The 18,390-nt window shown below is 56.1% G+C and overlaps 6 protein-coding genes across 6 annotated transcripts; 2 read left to right on the top strand and 4 right to left on the bottom strand.

The window, feature by feature from the left end:
• Window positions 1-103: 103 nt before the first annotated feature.
• B0H18DRAFT_877635 (RNA polymerase III RPC4-domain-containing protein) lies at window positions 104-1,724 on the bottom strand (the record flags this gene model as incomplete). The annotated part of the gene is made up of 6 exons (XM_048040573.1): window positions 104-304; window positions 365-673; window positions 730-899; window positions 955-1,437; window positions 1,506-1,510; window positions 1,579-1,724. The coding sequence occupies 6 exons, from the start codon at window positions 1,722-1,724 to the stop codon at window positions 104-106; spliced, it is 1,314 nt and encodes a 437-aa protein (XP_047892713.1).
• A 128-nt stretch (window positions 1,725-1,852) lies between these two features.
• B0H18DRAFT_1011201 (uncharacterized protein) lies at window positions 1,853-3,832 on the top strand. The gene is given in 7 exon segments (XM_048028977.1): window positions 1,853-2,070; window positions 2,392-2,395; window positions 2,982-3,112; window positions 3,183-3,231; window positions 3,281-3,312; window positions 3,356-3,542; window positions 3,562-3,832. 6 exon segments carry the CDS (start codon window positions 1,955-1,957, stop codon window positions 3,540-3,542), a joined length of 519 nt encoding a protein of 172 aa, XP_047892712.1. The 5' UTR covers window positions 1,853-1,954; the 3' UTR covers window positions 3,562-3,832.
• A 472-nt stretch (window positions 3,833-4,304) lies between these two features.
• Window positions 4,305-5,623, top strand: B0H18DRAFT_1085439 (mitochondrial carrier domain-containing protein; the record flags this gene model as incomplete). The annotated part of the gene is made up of 7 exons (XM_048031920.1): window positions 4,305-4,361; window positions 4,540-4,587; window positions 4,679-4,825; window positions 4,846-4,906; window positions 4,964-5,020; window positions 5,078-5,542; window positions 5,601-5,623. The coding sequence occupies 7 exons, from the start codon at window positions 4,305-4,307 to the stop codon at window positions 5,621-5,623; spliced, it is 858 nt and encodes a 285-aa protein (XP_047892711.1).
• A 438-nt stretch (window positions 5,624-6,061) lies between these two features.
• On the bottom strand, window positions 6,062-11,100 carry B0H18DRAFT_1104924 (uncharacterized protein). Its single transcript, XM_048032629.1, has 18 exons — window positions 10,923-11,100; window positions 10,854-10,868; window positions 10,781-10,801; window positions 10,694-10,717; window positions 10,426-10,640; window positions 10,206-10,387; window positions 9,803-10,158; window positions 8,824-9,716; window positions 8,616-8,755; window positions 8,310-8,586; window positions 8,158-8,261; window positions 8,064-8,099; window positions 7,640-8,005; window positions 7,522-7,590; window positions 7,327-7,464; window positions 6,823-7,274; window positions 6,698-6,770; window positions 6,062-6,627 (listed from the first exon to the last, which is right to left on the bottom strand). The coding sequence occupies exons 1-18, from the start codon at window positions 10,976-10,978 to the stop codon at window positions 6,211-6,213; spliced, it is 3,834 nt and encodes a 1,277-aa protein (XP_047892710.1). The 5' UTR covers window positions 10,979-11,100; the 3' UTR covers window positions 6,062-6,210.
• A 1,069-nt stretch (window positions 11,101-12,169) lies between these two features.
• B0H18DRAFT_1011168 (von Willebrand factor type A domain-containing protein) lies at window positions 12,170-15,810 on the bottom strand. Its single transcript, XM_048028976.1, has 8 exons — window positions 15,726-15,810; window positions 15,230-15,648; window positions 14,915-15,160; window positions 14,799-14,857; window positions 14,123-14,743; window positions 13,940-14,065; window positions 12,991-13,882; window positions 12,170-12,938 (listed from the first exon to the last, which is right to left on the bottom strand). Exons 2-8 carry the CDS (start codon window positions 15,348-15,350, stop codon window positions 12,373-12,375), a joined length of 2,631 nt encoding a protein of 876 aa, XP_047892709.1. The 5' UTR covers window positions 15,351-15,648; window positions 15,726-15,810; the 3' UTR covers window positions 12,170-12,372.
• B0H18DRAFT_1011165 (uncharacterized protein) lies at window positions 15,804-18,353 on the bottom strand. The gene is made up of 9 exons (XM_048028975.1): window positions 18,140-18,353; window positions 17,985-18,088; window positions 17,893-17,928; window positions 17,468-17,836; window positions 17,345-17,413; window positions 17,146-17,283; window positions 16,663-17,096; window positions 16,538-16,610; window positions 15,804-16,482 (listed from the first exon to the last, which is right to left on the bottom strand). The coding sequence occupies exons 1-9, from the start codon at window positions 18,210-18,212 to the stop codon at window positions 16,075-16,077; spliced, it is 1,704 nt and encodes a 567-aa protein (XP_047892708.1). The 5' UTR covers window positions 18,213-18,353; the 3' UTR covers window positions 15,804-16,074.
• Between the last annotated feature and the right edge of the window lie 37 nt (window positions 18,354-18,390).

Here is an 18,390-nt window from a genome sequence, read left to right as displayed (position 1 = left end):
CCAGGCGTTGTACGATCAGCCCTCGACTAGTATGAGAGTAATGATACTTTGATATATGGTGTGACAGTTGTTGTAGGATAGGCCAGTGCATCAAAGGGGTCTCTCAGGTAGTGTCCATCGCGATGAGCCCCTCCAACTCTGGCGCAACCGGCTGCTCCGCCAGTTCCATAGCAGCGAGAAGGGTCTCCACATCCGGCGAGACGACGAACCGCCGATTGACCTCCCCCAACACATGCACGCGCTTGTTCTCCGAGTCGATGTGCACGGCCTGCTGAAGGAAGGACGGCTGCGTCGCCGCGGTGACCTACCGAGTCGGGTTAGGGTTCCGTTAGACTCGCGAAAAAAAGGACGAGACCGGACGCACGTCCATGAGGATGCCGTTCGCGAGGCGCATCTTGACCGCGCCGCTCGCGTAGACCTCGAGCTGGCCGATGATGCCGTCGACCTTCTGGTCTGCGTCTTTGGCCTTGTCGTCCGGTTTTGCGCCTTGCGCGGGGGCAGCTGGTTTCGTGTCGGGCGCGAAGGTGACTTTCCGTTCGCCGCCTGTTTCTGCGGTGTCTGCGGCGGGATTTTGTTCTACGGCTGCTGCTGCTTGGGCGGAGGGAGAGACGAAGGCGGGGAAGGGGGAGGGGAACTGGAAGAAGTATAGACGCTCTTGGCGGATGTTTGGGTCCTGTGGGAGGGAGGATTTGTCAAGATTATACATCCAGAGGCCGCGCGACTACATACCAGATCTTCTGCCTGGTTTTGCTGAGCGAACGCGAAGTCGTCGATGATGTCTTCGAGCTCTTCCTCGTCCTCGCTCTCACTGAGGTCTACCGCGTTTGCGAGGTTGACTTCCGGTTCTGCTTCTGGTTCGGGGCTTTCGTCAACGTCCATGACCTCCGGCTTGGCAACGCCTACAGAGCGACACAAATCAGCATTCCCTTGCCTTCATAGCACATTAGCACACACCTTTGCCCTTTCGATCCTCCTTCTCCGGGTCCTCCTTCACCTTCGCGGCTTTCGACCTCTTCTTCACCTCCCTCTCCCTGGCCAAGCTCTCGGGCGCCATCCAATCCATGTCCCTAATCCTCTCCATATCCACGATCTCCACGCCTTCATCCGGGTCCGAGTACGCCTCCTCCTCGTCCTCCGCCTTCCCCAACGCGTCCCGCGCCTTCTCCCTCTTCAGCGCGGGCGCGGTCGTCTGCGTGAGCCCCGCACCAAGCGCCCCAGGAGTCTGTGGGATGGCGGGTGCGAAGTTCGAGCGGGGCGCGGTCCGCCGCGCTGAGGTGCCTGCGAGTGCGGGGCCCATGGCGAACGGCCCGCTCGCGGTCATCTCGACGGGCGGAGGCCGGGGTGCTGCGCCCCGTCCTTCACCACCCCGACCCCGCCCGCGCGCACGGTCGCCCCTCCCGCGCCCTCGTCCGCGATCGGTGGGCACGGCGGGTGGTGCTTCTTCCTAACAACCAGCATGAGAACCGGGCACAGTATCCGCGTGCGCGGAGGAGGTAGAAGCGGACACGCACTCTTTTGACATCTCTGTGGGGAAACGGCGTCGGGAGGGCGCGGGAGAAGAAGGGCGGACGCACTCACTCCTTCTTGCGGCGCGCGGGGAGGGTGGGCGTGAAGACGAGGCGTGCGGCGCCCCTGCGGGTGGTCTCGCTCGCGCGCCTGGCGAGGCTGGGGATCGCTTTTGGGGTCGAGGAGGACGCGGCGGGCGGCGGGGGCGGGTCGGGCATGGTGGCGGGCGGTGAGAGAGGAGAGTGCGAGTGGTGGCTTCAAGTTGCGCGGGAGGCGCGTCCGGGGAACGCGATCGGCGGCTAGATCGGTGCAGATGCGATATTTAAACTTTTCTTTGATTTCAGCACCAGCCACCGCAAATCTCGCAGCCACCGCCGTCCTCCTCTCGCTCTCCCATCGTACATATCTTCTCCTTGTCCCGCAGGCTGACCTTGCTTAGGCGACGAAAATGGCCCCGAAACACCAACACATGACTTACAACGACGTACACCACCTCATCCGCGACTCGGCGGAGAAGATCAAGGAGTTCCGCCCAGACATGCTCATTGCTATCGGTGGGTGGTGGTTCATGAGGAATGCTTGAGGGTTCTGTGCTCAGGCAGTTTCGTGTATAGGTGGTGGGCGAGTATATGCTTCCTGAACATATGATGGCCCGAGTAACAACCCGCCTGTGTTGCAGAGGATTTTTCCCTGCGCGTGTCTTGGTACGCCTCCATTTGACTTCCTCAGACACATGGGACGATAGCCAGTCGCACATCGTGCATATATCGCGTAAATTTACCCCCACTCTAAACGTGAAGAAAGGAGCTGTCTGGGATGACTGGCGCGCTCTGCAATGCGCCGGAGGCTACGACTTGCTACGGACGCTTACCTAACCTATACTAGGTCAGTGCGCCGTCAAGGACATGCCTGTTCTGCGGTTACGGTGCCACTCGGGACCTGTCTCGCCAGTGCATGGCATCGCTCCGCGGGTGTGTTGCTAGCCTTCGGGTACATCTGCAGTCGAGGACTGTTAGACTGTCTACCTTGCACTCCGTCATCCCCTGGAACCCAGTCAGTAGGACATGACCGGCCTTTATTTGCCGTCATGCACTATCAGGCTACTGCGGCGTCTTCCGCGTCGCTGTATCCTCGTGGTCGTGGTCTTTTGCTGCGGTGTGCAAGCTGCCTGCCTGCGAGCATCGTTTGTGAAGATCAATACCGATCGCTAGGACGTATATGCATCCCCAGTGTGCATTTGACATGGACCTGGACGAGCCCATGGACGGACACTACTGTACGCCTATGTGCATCCATCGCGCCGACGGTGCCTACATATATCTCCATTGCGTTGCCAGTGCCCGGGCAACGCTCTACACTGACAGTCCCCGCACGTTCGTGCATTATCATGTTCGCAGCTCGAAGCAGTGCTGGCTATCATCTCATGGATCTGAACCTTGATATTCGATACAGCGGTCTAACCGGCGCGCCACCAGCGTACGTTCCTCAAAGACGTCGACACAGAACGTAACATCCCTATCCACGCGATCGGCCTCTCGCTGTACGAGTCCCTTCCGGGAACGACGGCAGAGCAGATCGGCAGGGAGGTCATCCGGACGCAATGGCTGTGAGTCGCCTGCCGCCCGTGCGCCCAATGGACACACGCTGATTGCGCATGCGCTCCTGCTCACTGGCAGAGGGCCGGAATCTGGCAAGATCCTCCTTGGCAGGCGTGCTCTGATTGTGGTTGGTCTCCCGTCGCTCTCTGCCCTGACGCCGATGAACCTTGTCCCAGGACGAGGTCGATGACTCGCGCAAGACGCTCCAGTACGTTGCGCGTGTGTGGCGGGGGGCGCTGACCATCGGGCAGATACGCCGTGTCGGAGCTGCAGAAGGACGTCGAGCGCGAGCTGCTCGCGCTTCCTGAAGCGGAGCGGAATGCGAAGCGGACGCACTTCGCCGTCTTCGTCGTGCACAACAAGCTGAACCGAAGCTGGGCTCGCTGCCCCAGATATCCCGTGAGCTCAAACTCTATTTCCATCATCTGCGTGCCCTGACCACGCCCTCGGCTCGCAGGTACTATCCGGGCGCCGAGACGGCGGACGTATGGTGAGCAGCGCATTAGTTGTGGATGCGCGTCCTTCGCGAGGCTGAACGAATATGTGTGCGCGGATAGGCTGGACTACCCGTGGGAAGCTGTGTAAGTAGTGCGATGCTCATTGGCCAGCAGCCGTAGACCTTGCTGACGGACGTGCGTGACCAGTGATATCGACGAGCACGACCGCCTCGCCGCCGCCGAGCGCGAGCACGAAAAGCAGCAGGCCGCGTAGGGCGAGTCGCGGGGCGCACGGGCGGGGTGCGCGAGAGGCGTAGAGACTGCTGTACGATGTATTCCTGCAATGTACTGGTGCTAAATTGGCTGCTTGCATGGCTGCTGCGGTTGCGACGATAGAGAGCGATCCACGGAGTGATTTGTTTTGAGGAGGTAGAGATAGGCCGCTAGTACAGACCCGGACGGGCTCCTTCTCAGACTCTCACCTGCCACGCTCCGCCTTCTCGCCCTCCCTAATATAAAGCACCGGCTCCTGCTCTCGCGGGCCTCCCGCTGTCGACGACCCGAGTCCGATATTGCCGGCCGACGACGCAGCGAGCGACATTGTTTGAGAGAGGACCGTGACCGACGCGCAGGCTTACCTCATTCTGCTGCCCAATTTGCGCTCTCGCGCTAACCCCTGCCAACTGCCAAACTGTCGCTGCTATCTGCCTCCGCCGCGCCCGCGCTGCCCGTCGACGTCGACGAGCCCACCGCCGCGCACATCATGGAGGTCGCAGAAGAGATTGAGTACGAGGGGCTGGACCCGAACGCTGGCCTGGCGGTAAGCATTCTCGGCCCCTCCTGTGGTCCAGCCCAGATTCTGACGGTGCCTGCAGGTGAATATGATGGCGGGCGCGCTGGTGAGTGCCGTTCTTGAACACGGCTGCGTCGGGAGTGAGGGCGAGCAGTCTGCGTGATGGGCACGATGGCAAGGGACTGACGAAGCTCTCGCTGCGTAGGCTGGCATCACAGAACATGCAGTCATGTTCCCTGTCGACAGTATCAAAGTGCGTATTCGCTCTTCTCGCACCGTCTTCGTACCGTGCAATGCGTTTTCGTCGAGTGCTGACGACCTCCTCGGAATTGGCGAACGAGTAGACCCGGATGCAGGTCTTCGCCACCTCGCCGTCGGCGGTGTACACTGGGATCGGGAATGCGTTCACTCGCATTTCCAGCACGGAGGGCATGCGTGCGCTCTGGCGGGGCGTGTCCTCCGTCATCATGGGCGCAGGACCCGCGCACGCCGTCACTTCGGGATGTATGAGGCTATGAAGGAGCTGGGGGGCGGCAACGTAGCAGGCAACCGAAATCAATGGATAGCAACATGTGCGTGAATTGGGTCTGCGGAAGGCGGACGTGAGCTTATTGGAGTGTGGAGAACAGCATTAGCAGGAGCATCCGCGACAATAGCGAGCGATGCACTGATGAACCCCTTCGATGGTGCGCAGCTCGCAAATTGATGCTTTGACTCTCCACGAACAACCCACTTCCCCATAGTCATCAAGCAGCGCATGCAAGTGCACGAATCGCAATTCCGTTCTGCCCTCACCTGCGCCCGGACCGTCTACGCGCGCGAGGGCCTCTCCGCCTTCTACGTCTCCTACCCGACCACGCTCACGATGACGGTGCCCTTCACCGCGGTGCAGTTCACCGCGTACGAGCAGCTCAAAGCGTTGCTCAACCCATCCGGCACATACTCGCCCATCTCGCACATCATCTCGGGTGGCCTTGCGGGTGGCGTCGCCGGCGCGGTCACCACGCCACTCGACGTCGCGAAGACGCTCCTCCAGACGCGGGGCCAGAGTACGGACCCCGAGATTCGGGGCGCGCGGGGGATGATGGATGCGTTCAGGATCATTTTGGCGAGGGATGGGTGGAGGGGGTTCGGTCGGGGCTTGGCCCCGCGGGTGTTGACGTTCATGCCGAGTAATGCGCTATGCTGGTTGTCATATGAGTTTTTTAGTGAGTTGGTTTCGCTGCTGCGTCTGTGTGGATCATGGCTGACGGGATGTTCTTGTAGAGGCGGCAATACGAGAGGACTAATGGCGCGTTCCTGTTTTCTATCTGCACTCTATAGCTTATATACTCTCCGTCATGTTGCTCTGCGTCAGTCAAGCTATCTCGATTTCCTGTGAGCTCGTTGCGTCTTGTGGCGGTCGATATGACTGCTGTCGCTGCGATTGCCAGCATGTTCAGATGACATGCACGCGTCAAGTCCGTTCAAATTATGCAAACTCGGAACGCGAAGTACGTTCAGCTGCCTTAGCTCTAGCACACTTCGGCGTCGCATTGAATGTCGGTCGGTCTACGAAGATAGGGAAGACGACGTGTTCAGCAAATAATCGTCGGTATTTACGCATGGGGGCTACTCTCCACAACCCAACGGGGAGTCCCTGAACTGACTTCCTGTTGTCTATGTAGAGCTGTGCCATCGACGTCTGAAGGTGCGAAATGATCATTGTGGGTCCAGCATCAAGCCAGATGGACGAGGGCGTAGAACATTCAAGATGAATCAAGTTGGATTGACAGTTGATCACAGCGAAGTTCGGACTAATGTTACAATCTGCAGTACAAGCAGTCACTATGTTCCAACCCCCCTCGTGCTCCGCGTCGTTCTCTGCACGTCTCCATCAGGCAGAGTTGTCTGCGAGAGGTATCTTGAAGCCTCCCGTCTGGCCCATCACGTCGTTCGGATCGTACTTTGCCCTAACCTTCCCTAGCTTCCTCAAATTACCGCGGTAGATCATCCTCGGCGTGATGTCCTCAAGCGACGTGTTGGAGTAGTACGGTGCCTTCAGCGTGGTACACCCCTCCGCGAGCGCGACCTCCCGGATGTTCTTCAAGGCGGTCTTCATCTTCCCGAGCCAGAAGTCGTCATCCTCCGCCTTTTCCCATAGGAAGTAGGCGAGCAGCGGGCCGAACGCCTCGCCCTTCTTGTGTGGCCACGCAGCGCCGCTGGGGCTGTTGTCGAAGATGGTAGGGAGGAACGGCCAGACGTCGATGAGCACGAGCAAGCCGTTCTTGACCCGAAGCGACTTGGCAGCCTCCTAGTGTGGACGTTCGCAGACCGCAGGAGAATGTCAGTGTGGTGTGTTGACGGCATGACATCACACGTACCCGCGCCTCATCTGCGACGGCGTCCACAAGTTTCTTCGTGTACTTGGAGACCATGATGCATGCGAAGCGACCCCTACCTAGTTGTCAGGATTCTGGGGCGATCAAGAAAATAATATGAGACGGACCGTGCATTCTTCTCACCGACACCTAGCATCGCCTTCTTGACTGCTCTGCCTCCCTGCGCTTGACGAACAGTGCGCGGCAAGGCACTAGGACTTTGCGAGGAAGGTCTTCCGACGAAACTGACCGAGTCTCCAGCTGCGCGCCGGGCTCCTGTCCTCGACAATGTCTCGACGGGCAACTCCAAGTCGGTCTCGAGATCGTACGGGAAAGAGGCGAGTTGGTGAACTTCCGCGTATGACATCGCGCGGAATCCGTACGACTCGTTGCTCTCGTCCTCTCGATTAGAGGAACCCCTACGGACAGCGCGCCCTCCAGATCTCGTAGTACCCCAGCCAGCAGGGTCTGCTTTCCATGGATTGTACTCTCGCATGATGTCGGCGAACGCTTGGAAGGGTACTTCTGAACGCAGGTCGGGCTCCGGAGCGTCGAACACACAGAAGACAGACATTTTGTACTGCAACATCATTGTCAGCGAGATGGGGTTTGTTGGCGAGACGAGTAAGTACCTCCGGTTCGCCATGAAGCAGCGTGTGCCTGAAGGCGGCGACGATGGCAGCCTCAGGCCTCTTCTCGTTTGTGACGTGCTGTACTATGGCGGCCTTCACTTTCTCCTCTTGAGTTCCCGGGAATGACAACGCAGCACCCTGATTGACAGTCAGAACTCATCACTGGCATGTTTGTCTTAAACGGAAAAGACTGACGTATGTCCCGGTTTGAGGATGCGTCCTGAGCGTGAACTCCGTCACGATGCCAAAATTGTTGCCACCCCCTTTCCGCGCTCGACGTTAGTTGGAAACAGACAGGTGGGCGAATGCTCACCCTGAGAGCCTGAAACAGGTCTGTATACTCGTTGTTCTTCGTAGCGACACATATCTTACCATCAGGCAATACGATCCGGTACTGGACGACGTTGTCGATTCCAATGCCATATTTGTTCGTCTTCATGGAGTATCCTCCTCCCAGAAGCCATCCTGCGACGCCGACACCTTCGGAAGCAGCCCCTCCGACTACATTGCGGCCGTAATCGGAGACCTTTCGATAAACCTCGTCCCAAAGGCATCCAGCACCTACAGCTAAGGTGTTGCTGGAACTGTCGAAACGGACTTGGTCAAAACGAGCCATGGATATCTGCACACCCGTCGTCGAGCTGAATCCAGGGTTCATGGCGTGCCCTCCACCCTTCACCTATGAAAACAGTGTTCAGGTGTGCAATGACCACATATATGAATGGTTAGCCACGTACGGCAAAAGGTGCCTTATCTGCTGCGAGTACTTGTATCTATACCGAGTCCATGCCATTCACTATACGTCAGGTGTCTAGGAACACGGATACGTACGATCTTGGACAGTGACTCCTCACTGCCGGGTTGGACGGCAAACGCTGCCACGTCCGCACTGCTGTCAAGGAAGTGACGGACACTACTCTTGTAACCCTCTCCGCCTGAACAGCATGAGGACCAATTATGGTAGCCAGTGAGCAAAGACGTACCATAATCATATACTCTGGAACCGTCCTTGAATTGGGCACATAATTCTTCGAGTCGGCGTTGGGTTGCGAATAGGAAATTAGCGGCGGGGGTCGGGAGGTTTGGTGCCGGCTTCTCCGCCGATGGTTTCAGTGTTTTTGTCCCTCGGCGTTGCACAACCGTGACGAACACTGTGTCCCATATTGGTGGTTCCGGCAGATCGGGTTTAACCATCCCCCAGTTCGGTTCTTCGCATCGAAAGGCGACTTCTGCACCACGGAAGAGTAGTCGACAGGCTGGCTGACGAGATCAAGCCTGATGAAACCGACCTCCAGGTCTCGTCCCTTCTCTAGTTTGAAGACTGTTCGATACGAGCCGCTAGCATCATAACCAATGGTCAAAGAGCCTCCCACAAGGAGTGGGCGATCAGGCTGGAAGCGGCCAGCAGAAGCCGTTACATTCAATGATCCTGTTCGAGCCGCGCAGTAAATGTGTCACCAAAGGGGGAGTCGCCTTACGAGTACTTGAATTACTCACCTACGCTCAGGTCGTTGCAGTTGAAGTAGAACAAGTACGGATATAGTGGCTGTTGAGCATTATTTTCGAGCCGATATCCGATGTCTATTGGCTTGTCAAGGAGAAGCTCGAGGATTCCATTCTCGTTGAGATTGGTATTCTCTGGTTTCCAAGCGAGCGGCACGTCCGAATCACTGTCACTGTCCGAGTCATCGCTAGATCGCCGAGCACTGTTCAGCTTGCGAATATCGAGCGTGACCCCGGTCACGATCCGCTCAGGCTTGGTGTTCCTACGGCGAAGATGCCAGAAGTAATCTGCAGCGGCACAGATGATGGGGAACACCTCGTCCGCGTCCGTGCTGGCGGTATGCGGTAGGCGAGTCAATCCGTATTGGGTCACGCGTGGATCAAGGATATCGAAGACAACAAGCCCGTCCTCGATCGACATACCGAGTTCAGCCTGGTCCTTGTTGCTCGCGTATGTGATCTTCCTACCGTGATAATCTGAGTCCTGCATCCTTCGGTCAACCGCATCAAGGAGGGTAGCGAGCGTAGGACTTTGTGCGGCGTATACTCGCAGATCTTCTGCCAAACCAACTTTGGTCTGAAGCGCGAATGCTGGGTCGGAAAGCGAGAATACGGAGGCACCTGGAAGCACCTTAGCTATACTGACGAAGGCGCGAACTTTGTTCACCCTGAGGACGCCCAGCGGGGTTCCCGTGCCGACTGTTGCGCGATCTTGGTACACGCTGAACTCGGCGCCCTCGGTGATGCCTTGAGCAGCACCGGCTTGGATCCTATACCGGTCCTTGTCCTCATCCCTGCGTACTTCAAAGAGGACACGACGCGCAGAGGGTGCCTTGCCGTCGAAGAACATTCGATCTTGGTTATAACCTTCGCATTGAGGTGTTTGCCTGTAATCAATTTAGTAAACGAGGTAGTCAGTTCGGGATACTAACGTTTCACGTGGCATGATCGAACTTGTCAAAAGGATACTCACACAGACAGAGGCGGTATCCGATACAGGACCTCATGATACGACAGTTTCTCCACTCCGTTTGCCCTGATGGCCTCCAGTAGCGCTTCCGTGAAGATGCCGCGTGACGTTTTGGGATCCTCGAACGCAAGCTCCCACGCTCCGCAGGCGGCGAGGAGGACGTGAGACCTAAGCCCATTTGATAGGAAGCCCTTAGGGATTTGGACTGCTCGGGCCGCGCCCGGAGTCCTTCGCAAGATATCCTGGTCGAGATCGACAGGTGTTTCATATCCAGGGGGGAACGTCACGCTACGAGATACGAGACCAGAGCCCGCCTTGCGGGTCCCTGATGCAGAGTGGCAACAGACAAAAATGACCGTCTGCGAGCGTCAGATGGAGAGGGGTGGAACAGAACGAGAATACTCACAATGTTATCGCCTTTCGCTTCTGCCAACCTATTCAGCAATACGGCGACCGTGCGATCAGGAATACCGTGAATCAACGTCTGGTTCTCTCCTGACATCACATTCCAATCACATGGGATCAGCTGCTGGATTTCTGTACTCCCGGCTTCCCAGCCGGGTGGTGTGGCTGTCAAGCCGCCATGCCCTGCAAAATAGATCAAAATCGGGTCCCCCTCTCGATACGTGGGTGACCCTGTAGTTGAATCAACGCCTCCAGGATGGACTTCCTCGTGGCTTGTGCGTCACGAAGATTCTTGATTTGATCCTGGGGTACCTTCAAATCCTGTTTTAAGAAGTCCTCGACGCTATCAGCGTCTGCGACGGCTCCTTTCAAGCGGCCAACGGCTGGATGATAGTCATCGATGCCGATGACGAGCGCAAAGAGACGAGGATTTTTGCTACAAATTGTCAGCCAACTGACTTCTAAGCGGGCACTTGTGCGTGTGCTCACCTTGTAACCTGAGCAGGTGAAGAACTGCACATAAAAGTACGTGAGGAAGTGATTGTTTAAGACAGAAGTGCACACTATAGCACTGACCTTAGATATTCGGCGGTGCCTCTGCCGAGATTTTGAGCATCACACAGCACGTCCACACTCGGAATCAACTCACTGCTGTACGGCCGCCCTGTTGTGCGTTGTTATAATCTCGACATATGTCCGCTACCGCGAGACAGCATACCTGGAAAACGTGTCGGGAATACGGCCAAAGCCACGCCTTTCTGCAGGTGGTGGCATCTTGGAATGAGGTGACCGTTGAGAAGAGACCAACAGCAATCAACAAAATCCAGTGCAGAGCCACTTGCAAGGGAAGTCGAAATGATGCTTTATATTAGTAGGGCGGCGATATTCTGCCAATCCACGCCCCTTGAGCCACACAGACACGGATGTGTTCTATGAAGCCACATGCGCTGGGGTGTGCGCGCTCTCGTGACGGTATTCTGGAGAGGGACAGCGAGTGGTAATGCTCCATCAGGGATGATTTCTGCTCATGCTCAGAAGAAACACTGTCATTGAATTGGCGACACGGAAATGAAGTTGCGTATGGACCCTGTTTCCCGTGGTAATGGGTCAGGGACCGACGAAGCGCGACTCCACATCCAAGATATGTCCCACTGTAAGACACTGAGCCAGGACCGAAGGGAACAGAGACTTTGCATCATTATCAGATTGAGTTGAAAACGAGCTTACAGCGTGCAATGCCGCTGCCGGCTAAGATTCATGGAAGTCGCATCTTCAGCTCAAGCCTTCAGCGCTTCAAGATCGACCTTGCCTCCGAAGGGATCACATTAGGTCACTGCCTCGGATTCTTTGACCCAGCGTGATGGCCTAGTCTGTAGTAAATCTAGTCAGCCAGTCGTGATGTCAGATATGAGTTCGGATATCCCACATGAACGCAGCCGGAAGGCAACCAATGAGTCCCATTGTTTACCAGTACTGCCAGTGAACGGACCGAATTGAAGCCAGTGGACTTGATGGAATCAGGAATATATGATCGCCTGGGCCGTTCAAGTCAGGCGATGTCGGGTACAGTATGTCGATGTCAAATCGACAATGAATTCGGCCACAAAGAACAGATGCGAGGGCCGACTCGGACTAGCACAAAGAATAGGTGCAATCAGCCTCACAGGATCGATGTGACCAGAAAGAACAGATGCCGGACCACAAAGAATAGATGCGTCCGCAAAGAACAGGTGCAGCCAGGGACACGGTGCAACCATAGGCGGTATGGTTGATTGGTCAAGGCCACGCACACTACGCAAGGCAGGTGTTGTCCACAGTGAGATTACAGATCTCAGATCGGGGTCTGCGCAGCCTGGTTCACCGTCTCCTCACGGTCCGGTCATGCGTGAGTAGACAAAGTGGGCTGCCTGGCTTGATCCCATACCAAACCAGCCGGGGGGCCGATCCACCTACTCATCATGTGTGATGGGCGGGGCCCAACGATAGTATGGACCGAGCTGTATATATACTAGTAGTAAAGACAGCTTTCAGTTGAGAGCACGCAGAATATCATTCAGGCTACCTAAAACAACGCGCACGAGTTACTAGTAACGGTATGGCATGTCGCGAGAATATCTCCACTAGTCTTCGACAACGGCGATCCACAAACATGTCAACCTTCGTGGTCGCTAGAGTATATCCGCGGCTTCTGCTACCAGTTTCTCAAACACAGAAGCCCCCCCCACCACCGCGCGCACGACGAACCTCATCGCCTTGGCCCACAATACGTCCCACATATCCGCCATGTCGGCCAATTGCACCTTCATATAGGCCGCTACGATAGCGGTGACCCAAATTGTCTCCGCAGTCGCATTTGAAGCAAGCGAGGATGGGATTGTATGCTTCACGCTGTCCAGAGACACACGCTCCTTGAAGATAACTGAGATGAGAGTGCCGTCTAGCTTGAAGGAGCCGTCAAAGGCTTGAAGCTGAGCGAGTAGCGTGACAGGATGGTTCAGCGAAACGGCGGAGGGGCCACTACTCGTTCGGTGGACTGGAGTCGGCATTTTGCTGAACGCCTCCGTCTGCCCGGGCATCATAGTGAAGCCACCGCGGATCGGACCTACGCGCGGGGAGGTAGCGAGACTGGCGACACGAGCTGGGCGGAATTCCGCGCGCAGTGTTGAAGGCGCAGCGAGGGTCGTCAGTGTAGAAGGCGCAGCAAAGGTCGCCAGTCTCGCGACCCGTGCCATTCCTGAAAGATTGTTCAGAAGATCAGCATACTATGCAAACAAGTTACCACGTACTTTGGGTGCCACTGATATTTCCCCAGTAGGTATTATCCTCGTTGTCATAGTAGTCGTCGTCGTCGCCGTCATCGTCATCGGTGTCACCATCGTCACTGCCGTCACTGCCTTTGACTTCATCACTGTCTTCCTTGGGAGGATCTTGCTCGACAGCAACGAAAGCAGCGAACTCGCTGGTGAGTTGATACTCTTCGCTTAGGCGTACAATCGCTGCTTCAACCCGAGCAGCCAGTGCCTGCGACCTCTGTGCATCCTTCACGCCAAGCGACTGGTAATCCCCGTCTCCGATCTCTTGGATGAGGCGACGCGCTGCGAGCGTGTGCACCAGCGGCGCAGTACCAGGGTCGACAGAGACCTGGCGAACGGGTACAGGGAGTCTGACAGTTTGGCCATCGGGGCTGTCGCCAATCAGGGTAACAGAGGAAGGAAGAATATCTGTGTCGGACAGGATGGCAGAGACGATGAAGCGACTGTTCACATAAAGGCTGGGGACGTCAGACGGTGCTTGCTGAACAGGAATCCGGACTCCGGTGGGACGGGATGAAGCGCTGGGGTCGAATCCTTGATCGAAGAAGCTGCTCGCGGCTTGCGGCTGGGTGGGCCTGGAAGTCTTGGCGACGTAGCCCCAGTCCACCCGAAGGTTGGTGAGGTTGCCCGAGGGAGGGACACTGCTGGCATCGAGCAGCGCCTTGCACTTCGGCGCGATTTGTTCGCCTTCCGTGGTCATGTAGCATATACCGTTCCCCACGCGCGCCAACCCTTCGCACATCTCCGTAGACGCTCCGTCGCCGATGCCCAAGGTGAAGACACGAAGGTATGTTTCTGAGTTTGTTCTGGATGCAGCTGCGACAGCAGCACGGGAGGATGAAAGGACCTTTTTCGCATTCCAGATCTGTCACCGCAGCGAATGGTCTAAGTCGCGTTCCGGTGCGAACAAGATGGGACTTACATCTCCGTCTGTGAGGATAATGACGGACGTCGGGATCTGCGTGCGACGTGATTGATAGATACTCTCGAGGGCGGCCTCGATCTTTGTTCCACCGAAGTTTGGTTGCATACCATCGACGTGCTTTTCCTACGCAAATCATCGTCAGTTTGTGCCGTTGCTGCACCAAGGAACTGAACCACGTACAGCTACTGCCAACGTGTCAGGCGTATAAGTCTGACTGGACGACCAAAGAGCCGAGAACCTCGAGCCAAAACTGATAATGTTGAAGCACGTCCCGTCAGAGGGGAGACTTTGAAGCAGGATTGACATGGCTTCTCTTGCGAAGTCGATCCTCTTCTCTTTCTTCATGCTTCCACTCCGGTCAACCAGGAAAACATACTCTTGTTCCGCCAGCGGTGAAACTCCAAAGCGAGGCACAAGCGTCATCGACAGCGCGACGGAGGACCTGTCCCGGAGATACTCCGCGACGCAACGAGGAGTGTTGAGACCAGACGCTCTGATGGAGAGCACGAAGTCCCTGTCAAGCCTGGCGTCAGCGGAGGCAGCTAGCTCGACTTTGGCCGAGGTTGCGTCTGCGGAAATGCTCGTCTTAAGCGAGGCGTCGTTATGTGACGGAGACGAGATATCTTCTATAGGCGAAGTCATCTGCAACTCTGCAGTTAGAGTGAAAGCCGCAAGTTCGCTGGCAGACGACGCCGACTTGGTAGCAATCGTCGGCGTGGTGCCATACCGCTGACCGAAGTACGTCGGGAAAGCGAAACGAAGGGTGCCAAAAAGTGCGTCGTCGACCAGTTCAGTGACGTACTATTGGAGTGGAACTTTGGTCAATATATCCTGCTGCAGGCAGCATAGCACACACCGTCACTTTCACTTGCACGTTCTGCCTCACTGGAATGGCACCGATACTCAGTACGAACACTACGGGATGACCGAATCAGTGCCTATGCTAACTTCCGGCGAAAATGGCATACGCACCATCCGCACTAGCCTCCGCAAGAAGCCCGGCTAGCTCGCCTTGAGAGACAGCAACATCGAATTCTTTTCTCGCCGCCTTCAGCTCCTTGACTTTGCCAACAAGTCTCCGGCCCGCTGCTTTCAACTCGAAAGCGCACACGGCAGCGGATGCTGGAATGGGGAATATATACCTCACGGCCGTGAGGCTTCCACCAGACGAAGCCTCCGTAGCATCGAATCTCTGGCTAAGTGCCACTCTTGCAGAAGCTAATGTACACGAAGCGGGTTGTCAATGTTCTTGCAGCAGAAAGTCATAAATGCAACAATGACACTGACTGTCAGCTATGTAGACCTGTGCATGTACCGATACCAGTGGCAGGTAGACCGATTGACCTGCCCGAGTGGTAATCAGACCATTCAAAGGCGAGTCTTTCCGAGTATTGACGATGGGTGGCATTGATGGCTTTGACTCGACTGCAAGTACTGGGAGTGCAGCCCAAGCTCACAATCTCCAAGCGCGGACAGTCACGCAAGTTGGGGATCGTCTATTTGGTGCGTGGATGTGGATGCATATGATCATCACTCTGTGCATGGCAACTGTGCCCGAGTCCCTTGGTGTTCTCGGTTGATGATGATCCGGGATTGAATGTGTGGCCTCTGCCTCATCGCGGTGGCAAGGGCGCCATGCGTGCTACCCCACTTGCGCACATCTGTCACTCGAACACGCAGACGAGATGCGCATCTCATAGAACATGCTGCGATGAGATAGAACGGCAAATGCAATGAATGAGCGGACACACGATTGACCACGATAGGTGCTGTAGTAGCTCACAGGATTTTGAATTCCCCTCAGATGATGTAGGTATTAGGACGCCTCGGAGTGGCGACAAGGCCTGGGCAAGACGTGACCGCCGAATCCAATGTTTGGATTTAGTTGGTATGTTGAAATCGATCCATAATGCCGATTGAGCGCTCCCGACGTCGCCCTCAGGCCACGCTCGCGCATTGGGTGTTGGAGGTAAGTCGGAGGCACTGGTCGGATGCATATTTACAAGTTACGGAAACCAAGCCGCAGCGACATCATACTACGGATTCGCCACGGAACGGAATGTCATGACACGGCCTCAAGGTGCGAATTGAGAACGACCGGTTCAAAACATGTTGGGAAACAACGAGGGGTATCATTTAGGAAGGGGGATCTTGTAGCCTCCGGTATTGCCCATCACATCGTCGGGATCGTACTTGGCCCGGACCTTCTGGAGCGACTTGAGATTGTCGCGGTATATCATCCTGGCCGTCACATCCTCCAAGGAAGTGTTCGAGTAGTATGGCAGCTTGCCGGTCGTGCAACCCTCTTCGAGGGCTACCTTCTCGATGTTCTTGAGAGCCGTCTTCATCTTCCGAAGCCAGAACTTGTCGTCCTCCGCCTTCTCCCAGCGGAAGTACGCCAGAAGCGGTCCAAATGCAGCGCCCTTCTTGTGCGGCCAGGCCGCTCCACGAGGACTGTTGTCAAAGATGCTTGGAAGGAACGGCCAGATATCGATCAAGACCATCTGCCCGTTCTTCGCCTTCAAGGACTGCGCAGCTGCCTGCAGGCAATGAAATGAGCGCAGATCAGGACTTTGACATATACGGGGGACTCACTTCCGCTTCCCGCGCGACTGCATCGATAAGCTTCTTCGTGTATTTCGAAACCATGATGCAATGGAAGCGACCGCTGACATGAAGTATGTCAAAGATATGCAAGAGTAACATGAATTGACACTGACCGTGCGGCCAACTCTCCGACCCCTTTCATGGCCGTGAGGCCACCTCTTGATGCACCTCTCGCAGTCAACGTGCTTGGACTTACGGCGAAACTAGCATTCTCTTCGATAGCGGAATCGATGTCAGGGTCCGACACCACCTGGAAGGGCACACGAGGCTCCAGGTCGTACGGCGAGATGATGTCGTGCATTTCGTCGGCTGTCATTTCGCGGAAACCAGATTCCTCAAGATCGCTGCCATCCTCAGGGCCTGCGTTCTGGACATCTGCGTCTGGAAGGGTTTCAAGGGTCGTGGTGGCACCACGAGCGTTCCACCCAACAGGATTGCTCGTGAACGAAGCACTCCCTTTCATGAGGTCGGCGAACATCCGGAATGGGATATCTGCCCTTCTGCTCGGTCTCGGCGCGTCGAAAACGCAGAGCACGGATATATTATACTAGGGGGTCATGAGTGCATTGTTTGCATGATCCAGGGACACAGCCCACCTCGCGTTTTCCGTTACGGAGTGTGTGTCTGAAGGCAGACACAATGGCAGCTTCCGGCCTAGACTCTTCCTTCACGAACTTTACGATAGCGGCCTTCACTCTGTCTTCCCTGGTACCCGGAAATGAAAGAGAGGCTCCCTGAGTTACGGCGTCAATGTCCACATGACCAAGGAGGCAATAAGCACGAGATGGTGCTCACAAAGGTCGCCGTCTGAGGGTGCGTTTTCAAGGTGAACTGGGTGACGATGCCGAAGTTGTTGCCCCCGCCCTTCACGTCGGTTGTTAGCATACAGGAATTGCTATTCGAAAAGTGCAGGCATACCCTCAGGGCCTGATAGAGGTCTTTAGTATCCTTGTCGTCCTTCGTCGCCGTACGAATCCTGCCATTGGGGAGGACGATCCGGTATTTGAGCACGTTGTCAATCCCGAGCCCGTACTTGTTCGTCTTGAGCGAATATCCGCCTCCGAGCAGCCAGCCGGCCACGCCAACGCCGTCGGCTGACGCGCCGCCAACCACGTTGCGCTTGAACTTGGCGACCTCCCTGTAGACCTCGTCCCAAAGGCACCCGGCACCGACGTCAAGTGTCTTCGCTTTCTCGTCGTATTTGACTTGCTTGAACCGCATCATGGAAATTTGAGCACCGGTCGTAGAGCTGAAGCCTGGGCACATAGCATGGCCCCCGCCTTTCACCTGAGACGCGCATGCGGTTAGTCCGCAAGTATCGCCTCCGTCGATGACGGACTCACAGCGAAAGGGACTTTCTCCTTGGCGATGACTTTCATCTGTTATTCGTGAAACTCAATACGAATGAAGTCAGAAGTACATCAATCATGCCTACGATTTCAACCAGAGTAGTCTCACTGCCAGGTTGGACAGCGTACGCAGCGACGTCGGTGCTGCTCTCCAAAAAGTGGCGGACACTGCTCTTGTAACCTTCTCCCCCTGCAGAAATTGGATGAGCAGGATGTTCCCAACTAGTGGCGATATGCGTACCGAACTCATATAGAACAGACCCGTCCTTCGAGTCGTTGCAAATCTTCTGAATGTTGCGCTTCGCGGTCGACATGATAACAGCTCGGACGTCGTTGTTGGAGAGAAGGAAAGCGGACGACTGAGTGCATTGTACTGACACCCAGCCTTTTCAATGGCTTGCACTGAGAAGCGGGGAAGATCTCTTCGCAACTACAAAGCATACTGTAAAGTCAGGTGAGACACATCTCCGCGAGCACCATGCATTTGCTGTT

Source organism: Fomitopsis serialis (genome assembly GCF_022376445.1).
Source record: "Fomitopsis serialis strain Sig1Antser10 chromosome Unknown B0H18scaffold_39, whole genome shotgun sequence".
Taxonomy (NCBI): Eukaryota; Fungi; Basidiomycota; class Agaricomycetes; order Polyporales; family Fomitopsidaceae; genus Fomitopsis; species Fomitopsis serialis.
The sequence above is the reverse complement of the archived record's forward strand: the minus strand, read 5'-3'. Positions and strand labels throughout refer to the sequence as shown.